General features: G+C 45.6%; 1 protein-coding gene across 1 annotated transcript in view; it reads left to right on the forward strand.

Annotated features, from left to right (window-relative positions):
• Positions 1-23,602, forward strand: part of CYP4V2 (cytochrome P450 family 4 subfamily V member 2) — a 33,103-nt gene extending 9,501 nt beyond the window's left edge. Inside the window, exons 3-11 of the mRNA XM_066632129.1 lie at positions 5,490-5,575; positions 7,572-7,762; positions 8,441-8,510; positions 10,449-10,575; positions 12,813-13,001; positions 13,952-14,054; positions 17,654-17,788; positions 17,901-18,080; positions 22,934-23,602. Of these exons, the coding sequence (XP_066488226.1) occupies positions 5,490-5,575; positions 7,572-7,762; positions 8,441-8,510; positions 10,449-10,575; positions 12,813-13,001; positions 13,952-14,054; positions 17,654-17,788; positions 17,901-18,080; positions 22,934-23,106 (1,254 nt within the window). The 3' untranslated portion in view covers positions 23,107-23,602. The remainder of the gene's footprint in view (positions 1-5,489; positions 5,576-7,571; positions 7,763-8,440; positions 8,511-10,448; positions 10,576-12,812; positions 13,002-13,951; positions 14,055-17,653; positions 17,789-17,900; positions 18,081-22,933) is intronic.
• The last annotated feature ends 610 nt before the right edge of the window (positions 23,603-24,212 follow it).

Here is a 24,212-nt window from a genome sequence, read left to right on the forward strand (position 1 = left end):
TCATTGTGTGAGAGAGGAGGTGGATTGACTGGTAGTTTGCACAATCAGCAGGGCTGCCTTTCTTCCAGATTGGGACGGTCATGCTGCGTTGCCAGTTGGCAGGCATCTTCTGCTTGGCAATGATCTGGTAGAAGAAGCGTGTGAGCTGATCGACCGGGCTCCAGCAGTGCTATTTACAGAGCTTGGCGGCAAAGTCATCAGGAAGCCCGACTTTATTTGTTTCAATGTCTCTGTGACCTCTTCAGGCACAGTTGGCTTCATGGGTCCATGAGTTGCTGCTGTTTGCAGGATCGGCGAGTGTGGAAATTCCTCTGTGGAGAGCTGCTTGAAGTGCATATACCATTGTTCAGTCACCTGTCTCCGATCGCTGATCAGCTGCCCTGTCACGTTGGGTATGCCGCAAAAATTCTTGATATCCTCAGTTTGGCGGTGTCTCAATTTGGCGAGCTGGTAGATGTCGCGCTCACCCTCACACATGTCAGGCTTCTTGCAGACATTGTCATAGTGTGCGGCTTTTGCAGAAGTGACGACTTTCTTCACTTCGCGATGAGCATCCCGGTACTTCTGCCAGTTGGCAGGCATCTTGCTGTCAAGGAAGACATGGTAGAGCTGCTTTTTCTCTCACACATTTGCCTTGACGTCATTGGTCCAGAGCCAGGTGTCTCGGTTAATTCGGTATCTGCTGGGGTTCGTCACACCAAGTGTTGCGCTTGCAGCCTCACTAATGGTGTGTGTTGCCTTCTGCCACGTTTCTTCTGGCGGGCAGTTGGATGCGTATGACGAGTTCGGTCTCCTTCTCTTGTATATGCCACCACTTGATGTGTGTCATTCTGGTTCACTCTTCACGTTGCTGTTTCTGCGGCTTGATGCGTAGCTTAGTGGCCAGCGGGCAACACTGAGTTGTGACTGTTTCAACGGGATGGCTTTGGTGTCAAGGACCATCTTCAGTTGGGGCGACGTATGAGGATGAAGTCAATCTGTGATGACTTGCCTTTGCATGTTGTCTTCGCTTGAATAAATGTGAAAAAGAACTTGCTTCATGCTTACTTCAGCATGAAGCTGATCACTCTTTAACTGAGGGATGGAGCCAGCTGATGGCAGGGTGGCATGGGCAGGGGGGAGGCCCTTTTCTATAGCTTTGTATGTTCTGTTCTCTGTTTCAGCTCCATTAGGAAGAGTGGCTGGACTCTTGCAGGGATCCCAGATTCCAGGGCACCTTTAAGTGAGAAAGGGGTGCCTCTTTCTAATTTGCACAGAGGTACCATATGGGTTGGGGCGGACTTGGCGGCCGTTGGGGGAGGTGGCAGAATAAAGGTGACAGGCACTCTGAGTCTGCAACCCCTTCAGATCCCTCATAGTGTGCTTCTCATGCAGCTTGCGACTACAAGGTGGTAGTCCTTGCAGGGCCTAGGAGAGGGGGTAAAGGGGGTAATTTGTATCCGGGCCCAGGGTCAGAAAAAGGGGGCCCAGGAGCCAAAGGCATGGGCCCAGAAATTTCCTGGGATCTTACATTTTTCTGTCTACTCAGACTTGTTGCCCACATGGGATGCTGGGGACACTACCACGAGATTGTGGCTGCAGTGAATCTGCTTGTGGGTATGCTTATCATGAAGGAGTCTATAGGAGTTCAGGGACACAGCTGTGGGGCTACAGCTGCTGCAGAAGTATGCTTTGGTGCAATCAGGACACTTTCCATTCTAGTGTGAGCCTAAATGTGATGTTGCTAATTTTCTGCATGATTTTCTATATTTTAAAAATTTTAGAGACTTAGGAGTGTGTTTGGTTTTCCATATTACCGTATCTAGCTGCTGATGTCACATGGATGGGTAGACCTGGGCTCCAAAGACTTTTCCAGCTGTCTCCACCATCCCCCCACCCTGTTTCACTCATCCCTGCCCCTATTCTGCTCACCCGTCCCACTCTCCCCCGCTCTGTTTCACCCCTCCCTCTTTGGAAAGGGGCCCCAAAGAAACTTTGTACCTTCTGATAAGATTCCTCTCAGAGGCCCTGTGGCCTTGGATAAGCTTTGCATAAGATGAAATAGACTGCCTGAATCCATGGCTTAGATCAGCATCTGCCAGACTACAGCCTGCGAGCTGCATCTGGCACAACGCTGAAGCCCTCCTAACCATGAACAGCACTGATAATTCTGGCACGTTGCTCATAGGAAGCCCACCTGATTATCGCTGTGTGACCCTCTGTGTAGTTTGCAAAGCCTGCTGGAGCAGTGAGCTATAGGCGAGACTGCCCAGAGGATTGCACTGCAACAATTGGGTGGGCTTCTGAGTGTTCTGCCAGAACAGTAAGCACTAGTCCGAATGGGGACTGCTTTTTTAACACACAGCAGTCATGAGTTTGGCAATCGCTGGCTTAGATCACGGCATGGGGAGGGATTAGAAAAAGGATACTTTCTGCAGTTGTTCACCTACTTACCTGGGAGCAAGGCTCACTCAACTGAGTGGGCCTTACTTCTGAGTAAAGCATAAGATTGTGCTGTGGAATGCACTTGCACATCCTGACCTAAGGGAACCCGAGCAGGTATTGATGGGGTGGTAGGCAGAACTATAGATGTATCTTGTTTTGCTTATCCTGCTCTGTTTATCCTGCTAAAGTTCACCTTTAGGTGAACTAGGGCTGCAATTGTATACTTATTTGTGTAAGAATGAGGCTGAAGCTCTATATGCACTTTCCTAGGAGTAAGCCCCAATAAATTCAATGAGATGTACTTCTTAATTAAACATACATAGGATTGCACTGTGTAGTTGAACACAATGGGTCGTACTTTGTGTAATATGCACCGGATTGCCTGGAAGCCTGCAATCCTGTGCATACTTCGCAGGGAGTAAATCTTACTGAACTCATTGGGATTTACATTTGAGTGAACATGGTGCAGATTGGGCTGTGATATGTGCTGTATAGTCTTGAGTCCCTGAGTGAATGTCCTTGGTTTTGTTGGGTTGGATCTCATGCTTAAATAACACTTTGAATCCCTCTGGTAAAAGATAGATAAGTTGTTTATGCAATGCTTGGACCTTAGCAAACCTTGAACTTTGCTTTGCAGTGGCATAACGGCTGTATCCCATGCAGATGCTGCGTTAATGATCTACTAGTTTCAGAGTGTGACTTGAGTACTCATTGTGCTCTGTGAAGTGGCATTGCTAGGATGGTGTGGGCTGCACCGGGTGATGTGCATGGTCGATGACACCACTACTGGCCAAACTTTTTAAAATCTTGGTGTTTTCGAATAAAACCGTCATGCTATATATATTTGATGTGTAATTTCATGCAGAATGCAATGAAACAAACCACATTAGGATATCTCTATTCTATCAAAAGTTATACCAAAAAACCAGTGGGGCAGTGATACAATGGTGTATCACCATGCCACTGCCTGGGGCGTCGTTCTGCCTACCGTATGGGAGGTGTTTCATCATGGCGGTTACGTACTGACCTCCCACATTGGGTGACAAACCCTGGAGACGCTACTGCCCCTGTGTGCAGGTTTTTAAAATATGTATGTTATTACAGTATTAACAAATGTTATTGAAACCTGATGCATTTTCACTGTACGGTAGTACTTCCCGTATAGCCCAATCCTAACTTGTGCTGGAGCAGACAAGACAGCATGTTTGCGCTGTATCCAGCACAAGTTTCAGGAAGCCAAAGGCTCAGACAGGGGCAAGGGGAAACATTTCCCCTTACTTTGGGGAGAGCCACCGCAGTCCCAATGGGGCTACTCAGATCCACACCACCTCCAGAGGTGGCACAAATCCAAGCAGCTCAGGATTGCCCTGGGCCACCTGGGAACAAGGTTAGTACCTGGCATAACTTCTGGGTCCTGACCCTGCCTCCCGCTCCCTGCCCACCTGCACCCAGGAATGCCCACTGTCTGCCCTCCTCCCCCTGTCTTTGCCCACACCAAAATGCCTTCCTTCCACCTCCCCATGCCCCCCGACCCCTGCGCTGGCCATGTTTAGCTGATGCAAACCTACCTTCCTTGGGGCCTGTGTTGTCGTGGGGAGGCCGTCATGCATCCTTGCACTGGCCTCCCTCTTCTCCTGGTGGTGTGAAAGTGCTTTATGGCACTTTCAAAACCCCAGTGGACCGGCACAAGGGACTTGCATCGGTCCATCTCCTTAGGATTGCACCCCTAATGTGGTGCATCCATTTCAGAAAGTTGAATGCTGCATGAAACAGTGCTCTAGAATACATCATTAATCTTGTGGAACAAAATACACTGCTCCCATTGGCTAGAATAGTTGTTGGTTGTGCCAATTGCATGCTAGCAGTTTCGTTACCAGGACAAAAAGTGTTGTAACAAATCATTTTGCTACAATAAACAAGTGTTACAAGTGCTATAAGAAACAGCATTATGGGAGATATTGCTGTAACTGTATTTTGCTAACTTCAGCTTACTGTTGTTGAGCATATGAGGCAGGTATGCATGTCTAAATCCTGCAAAATACTCGCCCTGCTTTTTTGTGGGTGCTCGGTTTACTGCAATTGTCAGTTGAGGGAAGCAAAATGCTTTGTACTTGCAGAATTAAAAAAGCAGAGTTAAGGCTTCCATCTCTTCCAGTGGGCAGGTTTCAAATCACGCCATGCAGAAGAGACAGGCAGTTGCAATGTCTCCTGCCTAATTTTCTCTCCTGTTGTGTCCTGCCATATGGAGGATGGCAGCACTCAAAAATGAATGGGTGAGAAGAGCTGTGATTGGTCTGTAAACCCCTTGAGGTTTGTGTTAGGACCATCCAGGGCTCTGCCGCACATTGTGAGTTCTGGGATATATGAATAAATAATAAAGAAGGGTACTCCAGAGCATCTCTTTCTGTTGCATTGGCTGACACTGTTCTCTCCCCACATGCATCCCACTTAGGATTGTGGAGCAGATCTTCAGGCAGGCTGCAGATTTTTTTTTCTTTTTAGAAATGAAATGGAAACCAATAAACCCCCCCCCACCCCCCATAGTGTAGGCGGTAGACTTTCAACACAAATGTGGCAGGAAACACACAAATATACAACAAATAATCCTAACCTGCACTGAAACAGGAAAGGCATGCTGGCTGGCCTGCGATGTATCCAGCGGAGGGTTGCCCCAGCCACTGCAGTGTGGCTACTCTAATCTGCACCAGCTAAATTGCTGGCGCTGATTTGAGTAGCCTGGTTTTAAATGCTCAGGTTTTAAAAGAGGAGCTTCCTGATCCTTGTGGCTATAGAGAGATGTTTGAAAGCATGTGGATGACAATGCCTGATGTCCCTATTATTAATTATTATTATTATTATTATTTACCCCTTTTAAAGTGGATGAGTTGTGCCTTGTTCATGTGATACACTTGGGCATATCCCTGTGTGGATAGTGGGGGGAAGTAGTTGTGTGCACATGGTCTCTACCTCTTGCATCTCTGTGTTGATTGGCTTTCCTGAACAGAGCTGAGATGTGTGTAAGTGCTATGTGTGTAGGCTCACACTTGGTTCTTTTCTACTGGTAGGTTGTGTTGAGCAGTTCGAAGCACATCATGAAACCGTTTATGTACAAGTTTCTTGAACCTTGGCTGGGCACAGGACTTCTGACAAGGTAAAGCAAAATGGAACTAGAACTTGGACAAGCTGCACACTCTTTGGTTGGCCTGCCCAGAATTGATTTGACCCCTTGCAATTATTCAGGAAAAGGTGGGAAGATATTAAGTAGCACTGAATTGGCCCAGAGAGTCTACATGTTGAGTGAAAGGGTATGTATTCGAGCAGGGAGACCAGATAGAAGAGTAGGAGGACTGAGTGCCTGTATCTTTAGCCATTGTATAGAAGAGGGAATTTGGGCAGGTGCAGCTTGTTAAACCTGTCCATGTTGAGCTGCACCTGCCCAAATTTCCTCTTCTATACAATGGCTAAAGGAATAGGCAGTCTGTCCTCCATTGTATCTGGTCACCCTGATTTGGGGTCTTTTTATAGTGTCTCCTAGAGTAATCATCTGCATGTCTACTGTGAAGTAAGCCCCACTATACTCAGTGGAGTGTACTTCTAGGTAAATGTGCATAGGATTGCAGCCTAAAAAGGTTTGGCAGGATGAGAACCTCTGAAATTGGAGTTTTGACAAAACAGTCATGTTCAGGCAAACAGTTTGAAGAGGGGAGAAGCAGATCTGGGAAAATCAGGCTTGGCAGTCAGTGTCAATCTGCAAGCATAGAGTTGCATTGTGTGTACACAGTTGATAAATAGTTGGTTCTGGTTTGAAGTCAGGACTTTGATCTGGCAGGCTGGAGGTCTGAGCTGACAGCTGACACAGGAAACACAAAGGACAAGTAGGTGACCCTCTGGAAAGGACAACTTATTACTTGACAATCCAGTGTTGAGGTTCTAATTTTCAGAGTTTAGAATGTGGATGCAAAGTTGATCTGCGGCAGCCAGAATAATGTGCTTGAGAGTCCAGTCCTTCATCCTTCTCCCCCCCCCCCCCGCCAATGCAGCCATCTGCTGAAACACATGCTGCATCCTGTAGGGGGACGGCAGTCTCCTGTGGATAAGGAACAAATATTCCTTTACCTGAGAGTAAGTCTGCAGCTCAGGGACAATCTACTTGGATCTGTGCCAGCGTTTTCACTGGAGCAAGTGCGTGTGGACCTTGGAAGACGGATCAAAGCCAGGAAGTGGAATAGGATATTGGCAGCACCGCTGTCGTTGATATCACCCCCTTCCCAGACTCTATTCATCCTGCTCCCCACCCCAGTCTCACACACATACATACACACACACACACACACACAGCCATGCACACAGACCAAAAAGTCAAGCAGCTACAAATGGCTAACAAAGCAGAGCACAGAGCAGAGGAGGACTGTACAAACTCTGAAGTGATTCTAAAAAGATAGGTTGTGGTTACCATGCAGTGGGGTTGGTGCCATTAAAGTGCCTCAGTTTGTCAAACCCTGGCAGCGTAGGGGCCTTGGCAGTGTGGGCACGGGGCAATTAAGGGCAGCCAGTGGCTGTCTCTTGTGGCAGCATGGTGCTCCCAGCAGCATGGAGCCTGGGGCAATTGTTCCCAATGTCCCCCATACCAACCCCACTGTAGCATAGGATTGGTTTGTGAGAGTGAGACCCCAGTCAGAACTGTGATGCAATGGGCTGGTTTAGACATAATGGGAAAATACGGTTTCCTATTATGTATTAACTGGGGGAACTGTGTTTTAATTAGTCAAAGTACTGTTAGTTAAGAAACCAGGATCTGAAACCATGGTTTGTTGTCCCATTTCATGCATAACTGGCAACTGTTGTTTATTACAAACCAAACATGGAAGCTTTTAGTTGTGTATGAGGGAGGAGAAAGGAAGCATGAGAACATGAAGTGCATTAAGGAGGAGAAGGGGAACATGAAGGAAGAGAAAGGGGAGCATGAGGACATGAAGCTCATATTCATATCATATTCTAATAGCGGAAATTATGGTTTCCTGTTACAACTCAACTGAATCATTTTGAGAACCATTTTAGTGCAATGAAGTCTACTGTAGGTATTTAATGCATTTTGTTTGGATTTAGTAGTAAATAGGGAGATGATTTTTAAGTCTCTGGTTTTGCAGTGTGGGAAGCAAATGGCGGTCCAGAAGAAAGATGATAACTCCCACCTTCCATTTCACCATCTTATCGGATTTTCTTGAAGTGATGAATGAGCAAGCCAGCATACTAGTTAAGAAGCTTGAAAAACATGTGGATGGAGAGCCATTTGACTGCTTTTTGTACATCACGTTGTGTGTGCTGGATATAATTTGTGGTAAGTCTTGATGACTGCCTACTGTAGGAATGTGTGGGCAATTAATTAGAGACCTAGGTGTTCCAGCTGTTATGCTGGCAGAATGTAATTTATGGTGATAAATGAGCCCCAAAGCTGTTTCTCTTCTAAGAGTATTGCTACTTTTCTTGTTAGAGCTAGTATGGCATAGTGGCTTCCTGCCCAATTCTGTGCATGTCCACTCAGCAGTAAGTCGCAGTGAGTTCATTCGGACTGACTTCCGGGTATGTGGGTTTAGGATTGCAGCCTAAGAGCTGTAAAGCAGGACTTTTGAAGTGAAAATCTCTGGAATTCACCCTGTGGTGGTCTTAGCAAGCCTTTGCTTCTCAGTCTTTTCCATCTGCAATATGGGGATAATTATACTTACCTTACTGTAAGGATTCCATCATGATCATCAGTGAAGCATTTGCACACTCACAAGGCACTACAGAAATGCTAAGTATTATTATGTCGAACACATTCCATTTGAATTGCTTTTATAGTTTTCCATTTTGTTAAATGTTGATTCATTTGTCCACATATAGACTAAAATGTAAAGTCTAAAATGATAGAGGACAGAAAGCAGATGTATTCAGGTTTGGAGTGGGAAATAAATACGCATATTATGGACAGAAAAAAGAATCAGCTGCTTCTCTTACAGTCTCTCTCTTGTGTTTCTAGAAACGGCAATGGGCAAGAACATTGGTGCACAAGTCAATAAGGATTTGGAGTATATCCATTCTGTCTATAGGTAAGGATGATTGTGTTATCTGTTCCAGTTAAGCCTCCCAGTTGATAATTACTTTTGTTAGAACAGGATCCTGGGAGAAGGGGTCATTCCCTTCCATTATGTGGATGATCTTCAGTGTGAACAGAGCCTTCTGCAAGATTCCCTGATCACACCAAAGCTCAGTTTTGTATGCTTCTTCTTTTTTCACTCTCTCTGCTCCTTTTTGGAAGGGGGATGGATTGGATGAGCTGGGTCTCCCCAAGGCTGGCTGCTTAGGCAGAAGTCCAGTTCACACTGGAGTTGATCTGTGTGGTTCCACTGTGTGGTTCCACTAGTGTGGTTCCACTAGTTCAGCTCTGCCCCTGCCAAATGTACAAATATGTAAACATTTATTTATTTATTTTGAAACTTTATATCCCACCTCTCCCATGCTGAAGCAGATGCCCAAGGCAGCTTACAAAGCTCCATAATAAATGTATGATGTATCACAACAATAAGTGTATCAGAACTATAAGTAAAAAACATCAAAATAAAGCATTAAAACATTAATATTAACATTAAACACTAAAATATTAAAGCAAAGCAAAACCCAACACACATTGTTGAGTCTTTGGGGTGGGGGAGCACACAAAATAATCCAGGGAAGCAGTCAAGCCACAGCATAATTGCAAAGGTGCAAAGGGCAAACATCAACCAAATGCCAGATGAAACAGGTATGTGTTGAGCCCTCATTGAAAACCCATGAGGGAGGGAATAGTTCTTAATTAATTGTTCTTAGTTCCCTGGAAGGGAATTCCTTAACACAAGCTGCCACCCCTCTCACTTGGGATAGAGCTGGTACTTGAAGAATTGCCCCCTCAGATGAGAAGAGGAATGTATGGGAGAAAGTTGTTCCTCAGATAGCCTGGACCCAAATCATGAAGGACCTTAAAGGTCAGTATCAGCATCATGAGTTGGGACTGGAAACAAATGGGCAGCCAGTGTAGCTGCTGAAGCAGTGGTCCAGTAGAGTCCAAGTGTCTGGCCCTTGTAACCACCTGGGCAACCACATTCTGCACTAATTGCAGCTTCTGAAGCATACTCAAGAGTAGCCCCATGTACAACATATTACAGTAGTCCATGGACCACTCAGAGCCCAATCCTGAGCTCGACATGCAGGCTTACCGCCGGCGTGCACTGTCGCAAACATGCCTTATGGCTTACCACCAGGTGAGCGCCAGTGCTAGCCCACGGACCGCCAAGCCACAGTGAGGAAAGTGGGGGCGGGGGGAGGCAGAGAGGAGGCGTTCCTGGGAGGGGGCGGAGTGCAGAGAGAGGGTGGGGAGGAGGTGTGACGGGGAGGCAGGAGGCAGGGAGACGGCGGGCGGGAGGCGTGCTAAGGGGAGGGAGGCAGGTCCAGTGGAGCTCTGCTCCACCAGATCTAAAACGTTTGTCTGGGGCTCAGCGCCCTACGCGAATGCTTTTACCTAACTGCCAACCTTTTGGTCGGAGGTGAATTGAGTAACCCCATTGGGGGGCTACTTCCCTTACCTGGGAGAAGGAGATGAAAGTCCCCTTCTCCCGAGGTGCTGCCTGCGGTAGCCTGAGGTGCGCAGGATGTGGTGGCAGCTGTTTTCGGTGCCGCTGAAGCTGTGTGCCACGGAAGCTCAGGATTGGGCTGCCCGGCGTGGACCACTGTGGCCAGGTCTGATTGGCTCAAGTATGGTTGCAGTTGGCTCACCAGTTGAAGCTGGGAAAACACACTCCTAGTCACCACTGCCACCATGAAGTCCAGAAGCACTCCCAGACTATGCACCCATTCTTGTTATGTTATTATTGTGATGTGTGAGTCTGTGCTCCTTTATGGAGTTGCTTATGTGGTAGGCTGTTCTGTTCTGCCTATTTGCAAGAAATTCAACCTGTTTGTTGTTGTGTAGAATATCTTTGTGGGCAGATTGACAGTGCAATCTCTTACTCTAGAATGAGTGACATGATTCATCGCAGACAGAAGTTTCCCTGGTTTTGGCATGACTTTTTGTACCGTTTGCATCCAGAAGGAAGAGAATATTACAGGAGACTAAAGATACTTCACAATTTTACTGATGAAGTAAGCTGCTGTATTTTCCCTGTCTGTAGTATTGCATAGACAGAGGCACCAAAATACATCCATGAAGATTCAAGCTCCTACTCCCAAATATTGTTGTTAGATTATTGTGTGCCTTTACCCATTTATCAGAGTGGCACATATCAGGTGTTTCATTTATTTCTTGATATCCATTTTTCTTGGCAACTTCTCTGTTTCTAGGCCTTCAAAGCAGCTGACAATTACGCTTTGTAATTCACACTTTTTTGGGGGGGGTAACAAAATAAATTGTATGAATTTGATTTTGATTGATTTAAAGCAATGGTTTCCAACCTTTAGGAGCTTGTGGACCACTGAAGTAAAAATTGGAATCGTCATGGACTACATGTAACCCTCCCCCTCCCTTGCACACAAAAAATACAATTAAATTTGGTAGTCCAAGGGGGAGTGCTTGGTGAGACATTGGAAGTACAGCTGTGGCTGGCCCATTCTGCAGCCTCACTGGTGGTCTGTGGGGGAATGCTTGCTCTGTGAGTAGCTTCCCCACGAACCACCAGAGAGGATGGAGGACCAGCCGCAGCCAGCACTTTCAGCATCCAAATTCCAGGTTGAAACTGATCTAAGGTTACCTCGTAGACCACTTTTGAGAGTCTCATGGACCACCTGTGACCCAAGGGACCATAAGTTGGGAACTACTGATTTAAAGGTAATGAAGGCTTTATCCTTATGAAAGCTTTGTAGCTTAAGCTAAATGAGTAAAAGTGCTTAAACCCACAAACTGCTCTAAGTGCTTCACAGTTGATTAAGGATTTGAATCCAGGTCCAACTCAAGGACTTACTGCTGAACTCGGCAGAGACACCTTTTAAACCGGTGACTTTCATATTTTGCAGTGGAAGATCAACTGTCCCTATTCATCCCAGCATTGCACGCCTCCTAGAGGCTGTTTGCTTCAGTCTCCTTTGTGCCTTTTGTATAGATCCTTGTCCTGAAAAGGCCCACAGTGTTCTTATTCCTTAGCCATGTAACCTACTTTGAGAGCACTGTTGCTGAAAAGCAGTACATAAATATGATTATTATATAATCATACAATGGTTATTAATCTCTATTATTATGTTGTATAATAATAACAATAAAACAATAATACATGATATAGTAGTAGGGCATGTCCTTTGCATGCAGAAAATCCCAAGATGCCAGGAATTAAGCTTGGTATGGCAAAGGAAAACTCCCCCCTGAAATCCTGATTGTGGTTGGCAGTCATCGTAGACAATACTGAGCTAGGTGCACCATTATAAGTCATTATAAAGTAGCTTCTCATGTTTTTTAAAGCTCTTTGCTTGTATGTGTTCAGTTTTTGCATTAATGGCCAATTATGTTTGGGTTAATTTCTGAATTGAGAATCTTATTTTCAAAACGTGATTTCCAGTTAATAGCTTCCTTGGAATCCATGGTGGGTGAGCAGTATCTTCTGGTAGGAGGGACAAAGAGGCAGCCCTTTGCTTGAATTTACCTCATTGCCTTGTAGTGGTTCTCAAAGGTTTTAGAGTCCCTAGAGGCTGCTGCCTGCCCAAGGGGTGTTTATAATGGTGATTGGGCAGCAGTGCCCCTCCAAGTAGCAGCTTGTTTAACCCTTGGTGCACACAGCCTAATCTGCCCTGTCAATTTCACGACCCAACAAAAATTGGGTCACAAGTCACTGATGGGTCCTGGACCTACAGTTTGAGAACCACTGGCCTAGAGGCTATTGGAATACATTCCACATTTGTGTCAGAGAATTTTTACAGAAATATGATATGATTTGCAGCCTGATCCTACATATGCTTATTTAGAGGTTAACTAAGTGGTTTCCAAATGGTGTGCTGTGGCACCTGAGGGTATTGCAGTGAAACCACAGAGGCACTGTGGGCTATCCCTGGTGGCTTCTTCTTCCCAGTTCTTCCAGGTGCTGCTGTCTTGAATTGCACAAGATCTTTTGCAATTCTTGCTAGATCTTGTGTGATGCAAGAAGGTAGCTTCCACAAAAACCAGGAAGAAGAGGCTACCATGGAGGAGGGCACTGTGACCATGGTATGCCTGGGAACCACTGGGTTCTTCTTTTCTCAGGTAAATCACTTTCTTTCCATTTGCCAGCACAATACATAGCACAAGGTCCAGATACAGTAGATACTGCTTTTCATTTTATACGGCATTGCCTAAAACATACATTAGAGTGTGCAACTGAAGATATTCAGATATTCATTTCTTTTTTTTTATATCTAAGGTTATTGCAGAAAAAGCTAATCAACTAAAGAGCCAGAAGCTGCATCAGAGTGGTACTGTTAGTGATGGGCAAAGCAAGGACTCTGTAAGGAGAGCATTTCTTGATATGCTTCTGAATGCTACTGATGAAGATGGGAATAAGTTGAGCTATCTGGATATTCGAGAGGAAGTGGATACTTTCATGTTTGAGGTATAGGCACAAAGGGCGTGGCAAAATGGTTGCAAATCCGACCGAGCAGCAAATGGGTGTCCAGTTTGTATACCATCTCCGCCATCTGTAGGTAGGGTCACTCTCTCATCCTTAGTTCCCCTACTACAGTAGTTCTCAACGTTTTTCACTTGCATACCCCTTGGCAGCCCATTTCCATCAATTGTACCCCTCATATTAGCAAAACATTTGTAATTAATACAGTTGCTGTTATTTTGAATTTATGTTTCAACTACTGATCCATATCCGATAATATTTTGAACTGATGACCAGAAACTAGCTGTTGCTAGGGCTTTCGCAGCCAGCTAGCTGCCTTCTTTCCTGCCCTGCCAGCCCCACAAGACAGTCTAATACAGACCAGCCTTTTTCTGCTGTTTTTTTCAGTTCTTTTTCAAGTACCCGTAAAAGTCCTAGCAAGTACCCCTGGGAGTACACGTACCCCAGGTTCAGAACCACTGCCCTACTACAATATGAGGATGTGAAGAGAAAGCACTGCCAACATCACCACTACTGACGTAAAGCACTTTATGGCTGTCTCTGACATGCCCCTGGCCCTCCCCCTGATCTGACCTGTTCCATCCACTCCCCCCCCCCTGTTCTGCCCACCCGGCCCGACTTACGCTGGTGGGGCTCCTTTTCGCTACCACCTCACTCAGGGTCTTCTGTATGATCTGCGGCAGCAACCCGGAAGTGTGTGGCTCTTAGCACTTCCAGAATGCTGTAAAACAGATACTGTTGCTGGTAATACCACTTGGGATTGGATCTTTCATTTCATAAATGAGACAATTGCCTGCAGATTTTGTAATTGCTCCAATAAAAATTAAGGCGGATGCAAAGGATTTGAAATATTTGACCTGGGAAAGACAATAAATGTGTTGCTGCTGATTCTGATATTGTGATGAAATGTTAGGCTTTTAAATCTGTTTCTTTAGGGCCATGATACTACTGCTGCTGCCCTGAGCTGGGCTATTCACTTGCTTGCAAGCAATCCAGAAGTCCAAAGAAAAGTTCACTGTGAATTGGATGAAATTTTTGGTAAGTTTTTTTTCTCTATCTCTCTCCCACCTGGGCATATCTTTTGAACAGTATAGCACAGTGGCTCCAAAACCGTGGGTTGGGACCCACTGGTGGGTCACAACCTGATTTTTGGTGGGTTGCCAAAGGGTGATGGATAGATCAGATAACTAATTGCCTTAAACCCTGAGGCAATTGAAAAATCAAATGCTGTAGCTGCTAATTACCCTTCAAAGAGCTCAGGTCTTGCAGTTTGCAAAGAGCTCAGGTCCTGCAGTTTGCAAGATAGCGTCTAAATGTCCTGCAAGGGGCTGAGCTCCTGCAGTTCACAAGCATGTGTAAATATAAAGAGAGAAAGTTTGATTTCTTTTAGGTCATTATTATAAATAAACAAATAAAATATTTCTTTCTAGTTCATCTTTTTTAATGTTTTGTAAAGCTAGGTGGGGCCCCGGTAGAGTGTCATTTTAAAATGGGTCCTGGTGCTAAAAAGTTTGGGAACCACTGGTATAGCATGTTATGTAAAGATTCATAAACCTTGCCCAGTCACCTTCACATTGAGACTTAAGTAGATGCAAGTCTCATCCAGGCTGTCTTGGTGGTCTGGACTGGCTTTGCAGGCTCCTTAAGAGGTGGTTCATAACCTTTTTTGGGATTTTGGACTCCTTTGAGAATCAAATAAAAGCTGTGCCCTCCCTCTCCAGAAACACATAATGCACAATCTTTTTACACACTGGTTTATAGACCCCTTGAAGACCATCCATGGACCCCAGGTTATGACGATCTGCATTAAAGGCTCAGAGCTGACATTTTGGAAATGCTAGTAATGATCTATTGCAGTGGTTCCCAAACATTTTAGCAGTGGGATCCACTTTTTAAAATGATGCTCTTACTGGGTCCCATCTAGGTTTACAAGACTTTTAAATAAAGGAGATCTAGAAAGAAATAATATTTTATTTATTTACTTACATGTAGTAATATTTTTATTTGTTTCTTTATTTACTTAGAAAAAACCAGATCCTTTTCTCATAATGTAGCAGACCTAAAGAACTTTCAGAACTCTTTTTGTTGGCTAAGGAGATGTGTTCTCCTAGAGTTCTGGGGTTCTTTGCTGTAGCAGCCTCTCCTTAGCAGCTGGCAACTCCCAAGTCCTGGCAAGAAGCCATTCTGAGGGTAGGAAGATCAGCAGAAGCCCTTAACGCCATAGTGTTCACAGTTTCAGTGCAGCCAGATCTTTCCCAGGAAAAAGGCAGTATTGTGGTGGTGATCATTCAGTTTGTTGCCTTATGATGTTTTGGTGTGAAAGACTTTTTGACATACAGCCCACTCTTATTGGGCACTGATGATAGCGGATCTTGTGATCTGGTGCTGTAAATTTTGAACCACTGTTGTGTGCCTTGGAGATGCCGATGCAAATGTCTGAGGCTCTGCATACCTGCCAGATATGGATCCAGCCTATGTTGGAGCAGGTAAGGTTCTGAGAGGGGAGGGTTGTGGGTTGTTGGTTCGAGCAGGGGTGGATGCCTGCAGTGGCAGTGCACACTGGGATCCTATCTCAGTTTTCCTAGTCCAACACAACCCCTGCCTGTCCTCAGTCTTATGCCAGCAAAACAGCTGTGGTAAGTTCAAGGAGATGCATTGTTGGCCAGGCAGCCTAAGGAAAGGGAAAAAATATTTCTACTTGCCTCTCCCAGGCTGTTTGGTCCAGGCTCCATAGCATGCATTGTGCACACCAGCAGCATAACTGCATCATGTAGGATGGTGGGGAATATGATTGGGCTGCTCATCACATATTTTACTTCTACCAGGTTACCATTTCCTGAATAAAGAAATACGTTATTAACAGATGTAGCTGGACTAGACCCAGGGTGTCCCACTCTCAATGTCCTCCCTCCCAGTGGTGGGATTCAAATAAATTAACAACAGGTTCTATGTCCTAATGAGAAATGAGCAACTCAGCTTCAATTGTCTGCCACAAAGGAAGTTGAAAGACTATGACTACACTCCTATACTGTACAGTACACACTTTCTGGGAGTAAGTCCCAGTCTACTCGCCAGTTGGGGAGGGGAGGCATGGGGCGGGCAGCTGGGCTGCTTCTCTCGCCCTCTTCAGCAGGCTGCATCTGCGGGCGCGCCGGCTGTTCGCGCCCTTTCGCAGGAGCTCGCAAGGGCTGGTGAGCAGCAGCCGCATCACAGGAGACTCCAGTTGGCCGCATCCGGCTCGCCCCTTCAGCCCCAGCAGCCTCGGCACCCGCTGGGAGCGACCCCCTTTCCCCCGGGACGGGTTGGCCGCACACGGCTGCTGCCCCCAGGAGGGTTAGCCCTGACGTTTCAAGGTGCAAGCTCCCTGGCCAACAAACGGTTCTTAGAACCAACAGCTGGATTAGGTAGGGGTTCTAAAGAATAGGTGAGAACCTGCTGAATCCCACCACTGCTCCCTCCCTAATCATTGTGATTAGAATGTCCACATTTGTTTGTTTTAAAAACGTATAACACTTCTCATCCTTGGATTCGAAGGTAGTTTACAGAATAAATCTTAAGAGTGTATTTAATAAAGATTACAGCATATAAAAACAAAAATAATGCAAAGGAAAAAATTAACTGAAAAATAGCTTCAGTCCAGTAGCGTTGGCTGCAACAGAGCCCCACATTCACAACTAGTAAACACAGTGATCTGTAGTGGTTATTGGAATGCCAGAAGGGTGGGACAGTACAAATCTTCCCTGAGAAGAAATTTCATGTCAGGGGTTATCACAGAAAAGGTCCTGCCCCATGTGCATTAAAGTGAGCTTCAGCTGGCATCAAAACACAGAGCAAGATTTCTTCAGAAGGTATTGCTTGGACTATATGTTTTGCTGGTTATGACTGTTGGTGACCTATGACACTCCACGATTCTGTAAGTGATGGCAGTGAGATGGGGCCCAGTGATGACATTTTTGCCAGACAGAGAGATCTCATGAGAGCTGGCTGACAACGCAGCTGGCCAGATTCCTGCTGATTGGGGCCATTTGGGTTGGGAGACATAAAAACAGCAGAGAGACACTCAGTAGGGGAAAGAGCCTAGGAGGACACAAGGAAAGAGCCAAGGAGGACAGTTGAGAGGTGGGATTGAAGGACAAAAAGCAAAGATGGGGTACAGTGGGGGAAATGGGGAATGAAGAAAGTTGGCAAGCGACAGCAGAAAGGCTGGTCAAGTGGGAGAAGTAAAAACAGGAAGTAAAAGGAAGACTGGAAGGGGAGGATAACTGAAGAGGGAGAGCTGCGGGGTACAGAGGAATAGGAGCAGGGCCAGGAATTCCCCAACTAATCCTCAGGGACTCTGGACAGCCCCAGCTCTCAGCCCCTGTACCAGCTGCCCCAGGATACTCAACACTGGGGGACAGAAGGTGGCCTTGAGGAGAGGCTTCTTGAGGGCTTCCTGCCCTAAAACCAGTTATTGGTATTGAGAGGGGTAGCCCAGTCTTGAGAGGAGTAACCCAGTCACCAAGCTACATGACCCTGACTACAGTGCTTCGCCCCCACCCTTTTGCATTTGCACTAACAAACTCATGTTTAGCAGCATATTCATGACTTTGCTTCATCCATTCCTCACTATGTCATTCCCTTTGTTATTTTATCAGGTGACTCTGACCGTCCCATCACAATGGATGACTTGAAGGAACTGCGATATCTGGATTGTGTTATTAAAGAAGCCCTTCGTCTGTTCCCGTCGGTTCCATGGTTTGCCCGTACTTTGAAGGAGGACTGCTGTATCAGTATGTAAAGCAAACTGTTTGGTGTACTGCTTCACATTGGGTCTGTGCCAAGTCCCAGTGGTCCTCGTCTCATGAGGAGCTGCTTTTACTAATACTCATTCTTTCTTGGCAGGAGGATTTAAAGTACCCAAACAGGCCAGTGCCTTAATTGTGCCTTATGCGTTGCATAGAGACCCTGATGTCTTTCCAGAGCCAGAGGAATTCAGACCAGAGCGTTTTCTTCCTGAAAACTCAGCTCGGCGGCATCCATATGCATATGTGCCTTTCTCTGCTGGGCCCAGGAACTGCATTGGTATGTACAAGAGTGTTAGACTTGCACCTCCATAAAGCTCTAAAGCATGATATGGCCTGAGGATGAAATAATAATACCTAGCATTTGTACTGTGCTTTCTAAGCATGCTAAATATTACGTATTATATCTTATCCTAACAACAATTGTGCAAGGCTGCGATTCTCAAAGTCTCCCAGAGATCAGGAGTTCAGTAAGTCTTGGGGGGGGGGGGAATGCAGCGATGCAATCCCAATTATAGTGCTGCTGCCAGGACAGCAAGGGCCTATCTTTTACTTATGGGAAGGAGCAGCAGCCTCCTGGGGGTGCAGGAAACCCTGTGGAAGAGGCTGCAGGGCTCTCCAAGCCACGGAGAATCTAAAAATAACAATTGGGGCCCACTTCCGATTTTGAAATCACAAACTGGAAGTGGGTTGTGGTGGTTATTTTTAGATTCTCTGCAGCTTGGAGAGCCCTGTGGAGGTTCTCAATTACCATAGGGGCCGGTTAAAGAGCTGTTGTGGCTGCCTTTGGCCTGTGGGCCTGTAGGGGATTTGAAATATGCAAAATGTGATATACCAATTTCCGCATTACTTGTCAGTCTCGCTCGGGATGGCTCAATATGATCGAGCATGGTACTACGTTGTTTTAATGGGAACTTGTTTTATAACATGGCCATTAACATCATGTGCAAATTCTCTTCACAAACCCAGGGGCAGCCCAATCCTAAACTGTGCTGGCACAGCCAGGCTGCATCCAATACAGCTTAGAAGGTGACTGGAGGTCTCCTGGTAAGGAGATATATTCCCGTTTCCCTGAGTAAAGTCCCAGCCACCCTTATGGGGCTTCTTGGATATGCAGCATCTATATAGGTGGAGCAAATCTGAAAGCCCATGTAGGGCTGTCTAGGCTGGGAACGGGTTAGGATGAGGTGTGTCCTGCCTCCCTCCTGGCCCCAATCCTTCCCTTCCCCCAAAACACTCCCTACATGCCTCCAAAATGCCCTTCTGCCACTATCTTCCAGCCCCTGCACCACCTGGCACAAATCTACCTGTGGTGGCTGGCACAGGGTCTAGATGCAGCACACCTGAGCCGGCACAGATCTCCTGAGTAGCTGCAATCATGCCGTATGTTTGTGTCACTCTGAGCTGGTGCAGGGATGGCTGCACTGGCTCGAGATGAGGTTTGGATTACACTGTAAGAAATATAACAATACAGTTTAAAACAGTAACATTTAATTGAACATTTATTTAAAATCTAATTTTAAACTCTTTAATTCATTCAACAAAATTAATGATCTTGCTCCAGTGATACCAGCTTTTCAAAGTCTGATAGTCATTAGCAAGAATCTTAGATACTACATTTAGTAACTACTTCATTAAATTCTTAATGCGATGGATAGATTTGATGAAGTGATACCAGTTCCCAACATCTGGTTTAAAGTCACTTAACAGAAGTCTTAAATTGCTACATTTAGACTTTTGAAGTCTATTTCTTTGCTTGTAGAGAAGTTGGATGGGCATATTAAAACCCTGTTCCACCAAATATGATGTTGGAATTGCAACAAAGAGCTTCTTAACCACCATCCTTAGTTCAGGATAGTGATCAGAAATTTCCTTCTGTATATATACAGGTATTTATATACCACCTTTCTTGGTCGTCAGTTTTCTCCTCAGACTTTATTCAAGGCGGTTTACAGAGGCAGACTGTTCTAAATCCCTGTAGGGATTTTTACAATTGAAAGGTTCTATCTTTCAAGAACCACAGCAACATATCAGATGGATCTTTCTGATCTGGTATCACATTCTGGCTTCCAGTTTCCTCCCACGCAAGCTGACAAGCAGCTCCTTCATCTCTCACATGGAGGGCAGCCAAGATGCTTCTTAGCTCACACCAAAGAGCTGGTGGAATAACTTGGCTTGGCTTGTCAGCTGCTTCAAGGTCTCACCATTCACAGTGCCGGTGGCCTCGAACTGGAGACCTGTGGATGTTATCTTCAGGCAAACGGAGGCTCTACCCTCTAGACCAGACCGCCTGCCTGTAACCAAAACTCTCAGTACAATTTCTTAAACTTTGGCTTCAGCTCAATATCATCTTGCAGCTCAGTTAGTTTTTCCTCCACGAACCCAGTTTTCTCAGTATTTGAAAATGGATTTATCACACAATCTGGAATTTTCATCAGAAGACAATCCTTACATCATTCAGAAATATCTTCATGCAGCATATCCAAATGGTTACAAAAATTTTTTTACAGGCCATCATCTTGCATCCCAACTTTCTCTCCTGGCTGAGATAGGCTCAGCAATTGGTATGGCTTGTGAGAGGCCATATTGGGCTTGAATAGAGTTCGAAATAAATGTAGAGAAAATAGATTCAGCCTTGATAAGACTGATCTCATTTCTTGCAACTGCAAATTCATTGAACTTTGCTTATTTAGCAGAATTATTTGCAATATGAGGCCTGATCTTTTTGAGTTCATCACTGATCAGACCATTCATGTCTTTAAAAACAAAACAAAACAAAAAAACTCCACAACAGTGTCAAAAATATCATAAAATTGTCTCACAAAGTTGCCTTTTGGTACCCAACAGAAATCAGTATGAAGCAGCAAATGTTCAAAATCTTCATCATTCTTAACACAGAGTTTCTGGAATAGTCAATGACTGCGAGCATGTGCTTTAATTTTATTTATGGCAGTAAGGACAGTGTATAAGGACTTCTGCAGGCAATCTCTGAGGTTTTTTGCAGCCAGATGTTGGTGATGAATGACACAGTGAATGGTGAAGACATTTGTCACTGCCTTTTTTCAAGTAAGCAGAACTCCTATGGTAGTGACCAGTCACTGATGGCACTCCATCAGTTGCACAGGCCAGTATGTTAGCGGCATTTGCTTCTCTTTGAAGAACTGCTCGACAACACAAAATATGGACTTTCCTTTAGTATCTGTTCTTAGATGCCTTGCTAATAACAACTCTTGAGCTAGACTTTTGTCTTATATAGGGCCATGAGGGCGGGGGTCGTTCTTAATTCCCCTAGAAGGAAATTCTGTAATTGAGGTACTACTATAGAGAAGATTTGTCCTTGGGCTGCCATCCCTCTAAAGGTGGCACTTGTAAGAGAGCCTGATCAGTTTACCTAAGAGGGTGGGCTGGAATGTTTGGGGAAAGGTGGTCCCTCAGATAACTTAAGTCCAAACAGTGAAGGATCTTACCAGCACCTTGCACTGGGACCGGAAATAAATGGGCAACCAGGGCAGTCGCCGTAGCAGTGGTCCAATAGAATCAAACTGTCTCACTCCAGTAACCACCCGGGCCACCATATTCTGCATTAATTACAGCTTCCAAACAGTCTTCAAGGGCAGCCCCACATAGAGTGCATTACAGTGATCTAACCTGGAAGTCACTAAGGAATGGACCACCATGGTCAGGTTCGATTGACTCAAGTACTGCAGCATCTGGTGCACCAACCGAAGCTGGAGAAACTCACCCTTGCCACCTGGCTCTCCAGGGAGAGCTGTGAGTCCAGAAGCACTCCCAAGCTGTGCACACATTCCTGCAGGGGCAGTGCAACCCCATTCAGAGTGGGCAGATGACTCAGAATCTGCATCAAGGATTTCCTGACCAGGAGGACTTCTGTCTTTTCTGGATTCAATCTCAGTTTATTGACCCTAGTATGCTGCACAATGTATCTTCCACATTTTAGCCATTTCATCCACGTGTCTTTGCACTGAATTGTTGCTGAGAGGAATTGTCTTATAGCCCAATGCTATCCTGTGCTAGAACAGGCTGGCTGGGTTGTGCTGCATCCAGTGCAGCATAGGAGGTGGATCCTGTGCAACTTGGAGTAAGGGAATTTATTTCCGCTTAGCCTTTGTTCCACAGCAGCCACCTCAATGGGGCTATTCGAATCTGCTCCAGTGGAATCGCTAGTGCAGATTTGAGTAGCCCAGTGTAATGCTGGGCTGCTTGGGAGGGGGGTTAGGATCTGGCCTAAGTGTTGGAGGATGGTTCCAACCCCCTCCTGGGCCCCATCTGCCCACCGGCCCACTTGCTGTCCATCTCGACATACCCCCATTCTGCCCTCCCCAATTCTCCCGTGCTGGCTCCCCAGGCTGGCACAAACTTACTCCTGCCATTGGGAATATGGTGCAGAAAGGCTGGTGCAGAGAGGCTGGTACCCAACTCCTAAGGAGGTGCAAATGTGCCTTATGTGACACTCCTGGGCTGGCACAAGGAATTTGCGCTGGCCCAGTGAGCACTCTGGGCTGCGATCTTAATTATACAGTATGCTGACTTATGTAAAACTGTACTCAGATCCTCAAACACCAGTAAGGTGAGTTCTTCACCAATTGTATGCAGCTATCCAGACTTAACAATCAACTATGGGATGCATGCTGTCATGTTTTGTTGTGAAGCACTGCAAAACGTGCTTGACAGTCTTCGCCACTTTAGCCAGTTTCTCAAAATGCAGTGTTCTGGTCTGACGAGAGCTCTGGTAGCGTTTTCCCCTGTAGTTTCCCCTGTAGAAATGGTAGTTTTCACTGAGTTTCCACACTATGCAGATGCAGAAATTTGGAGTGCCATTTGCCAGCATGGTGCCATAATCCTATCATCTCCAGTGCCCCCTACCACTTCCTTGCTTCTTCGCATCCTCAGGTAATCCCATTGCCCCTTTTGGGAACCACTGATGTTGCTAAACTAAGAAATGGTGGTTTGCTTCAAGCAAGGATTGCCTCATGCAAAGGCGGAGGCAGCATGTGAAATTGACTCAGTGACCATGTTTTGGCACTATATCTAAATGGGCTCCATGTTTGAATAACATTTATTTATTCTTGCTTTGGTAAACTGTCACTGTAATTGTTTTGACTTCATGTCCAGGTCAGCGGTTTGCACAGATGGAGGAAAAGACCATCTTAGCCACTGTCCTACGGCACTTCTGGATTGAAACCAAACAAAGGCGGAAAGAACTGGTTCCTGTAGGAGAACTGATTCTTCGTCCACAGAAAGGCATCTGGATCCAATTGAAGAGGAGATCACCTCCCATCTCCTAAAATGAGAAACTTCAGGAAGATTCCCTCGCTCAGCATGTCTGAGACTACTTTGTTCAAAGTTCTTTTTTCATAATGAGACATCATAGGCTCCCCAAACCTACCCATTTTTGGGGGGGGAACACCCAGGTTGTCTTTACAAAACCTGAAAAAGCAGCATTTGATGCTTGTTCAGGTAAAGGGATGTTCAAAATTGTTTGGCACCCTCAATTTTTATTCATAAACCATTGAATGCAGTGCGGTTTCATTCACAGGATTGTGCTACAAAACCTGGTGTGAAATGGGCCAGTTTCATAATTCTACAGAATGAGATGGGTGGATAGAAGCATATGTGTACAGAATGGCCCCAGCACCTGGGTAGTGACATCATGAAGTCACCCCTGGATTTGCTTGGAGGTGCTGACACCCCTGTTCCTTCTTCTGTGGGGGCTTCCCCTTCTAAAGAGAGCCTCCACTGCAGAAGGAACAGGGGCAGCAGCCCATAGTGGTGAGGATGGTGAGGATGCTGACGTTGAAGAAGAGGGTGGAGTTGAACTCCCAGTTCTCATCGCCAAGACATTTTCCGCACCAGAAATGCCATAGCTGCTGGTGCTAAGAAGGTGCTCCAGCAGGGCAGTCAGCTGGTGCTCAGACAGGCATGCCTGGTGTTCAGCCAGCACACCACTCAGCCCCGCCGCTTGTCCACTATTGGAGAAAAAAAATCACACTGCCTTACTAGATGCTTAAATAAATTGAAGAAATATTGCTATACATTTTGATATGAAGGTTGATGAAGTACACACACATTGTTTCTTAATGACAGATGCATAGTAATTTTATTTTGCCATAGCAATTAAAGAGTAACATTTTAAGTCCTTAAGGTGTTGTACGATTCTTGATTGTACATTATGTCTTCTTAATGTGCCTTGATCCTGAACATACAGGTGACCCCTCCCCCCCAATATCCTCAGGGTATATGTTCCTGCATGCCCTGCAGAAAAAAGTGACCTTATACTTATTATGGCATCATATACTTACTGTGGCAGCAAGCGCTCATCTCTCTTCCATTACTTCCTGCTTCCTGTTAGCATTCTCTTACAGCCCAATCCTATGCTTTCTGGCGCCACAGG

The sequence above is a fragment of the Tiliqua scincoides genome, chromosome 6, assembly GCF_035046505.1.
Source record: "Tiliqua scincoides isolate rTilSci1 chromosome 6, rTilSci1.hap2, whole genome shotgun sequence".
NCBI lineage: Eukaryota > Metazoa > Chordata > Lepidosauria > Squamata > Scincidae > Tiliqua > Tiliqua scincoides.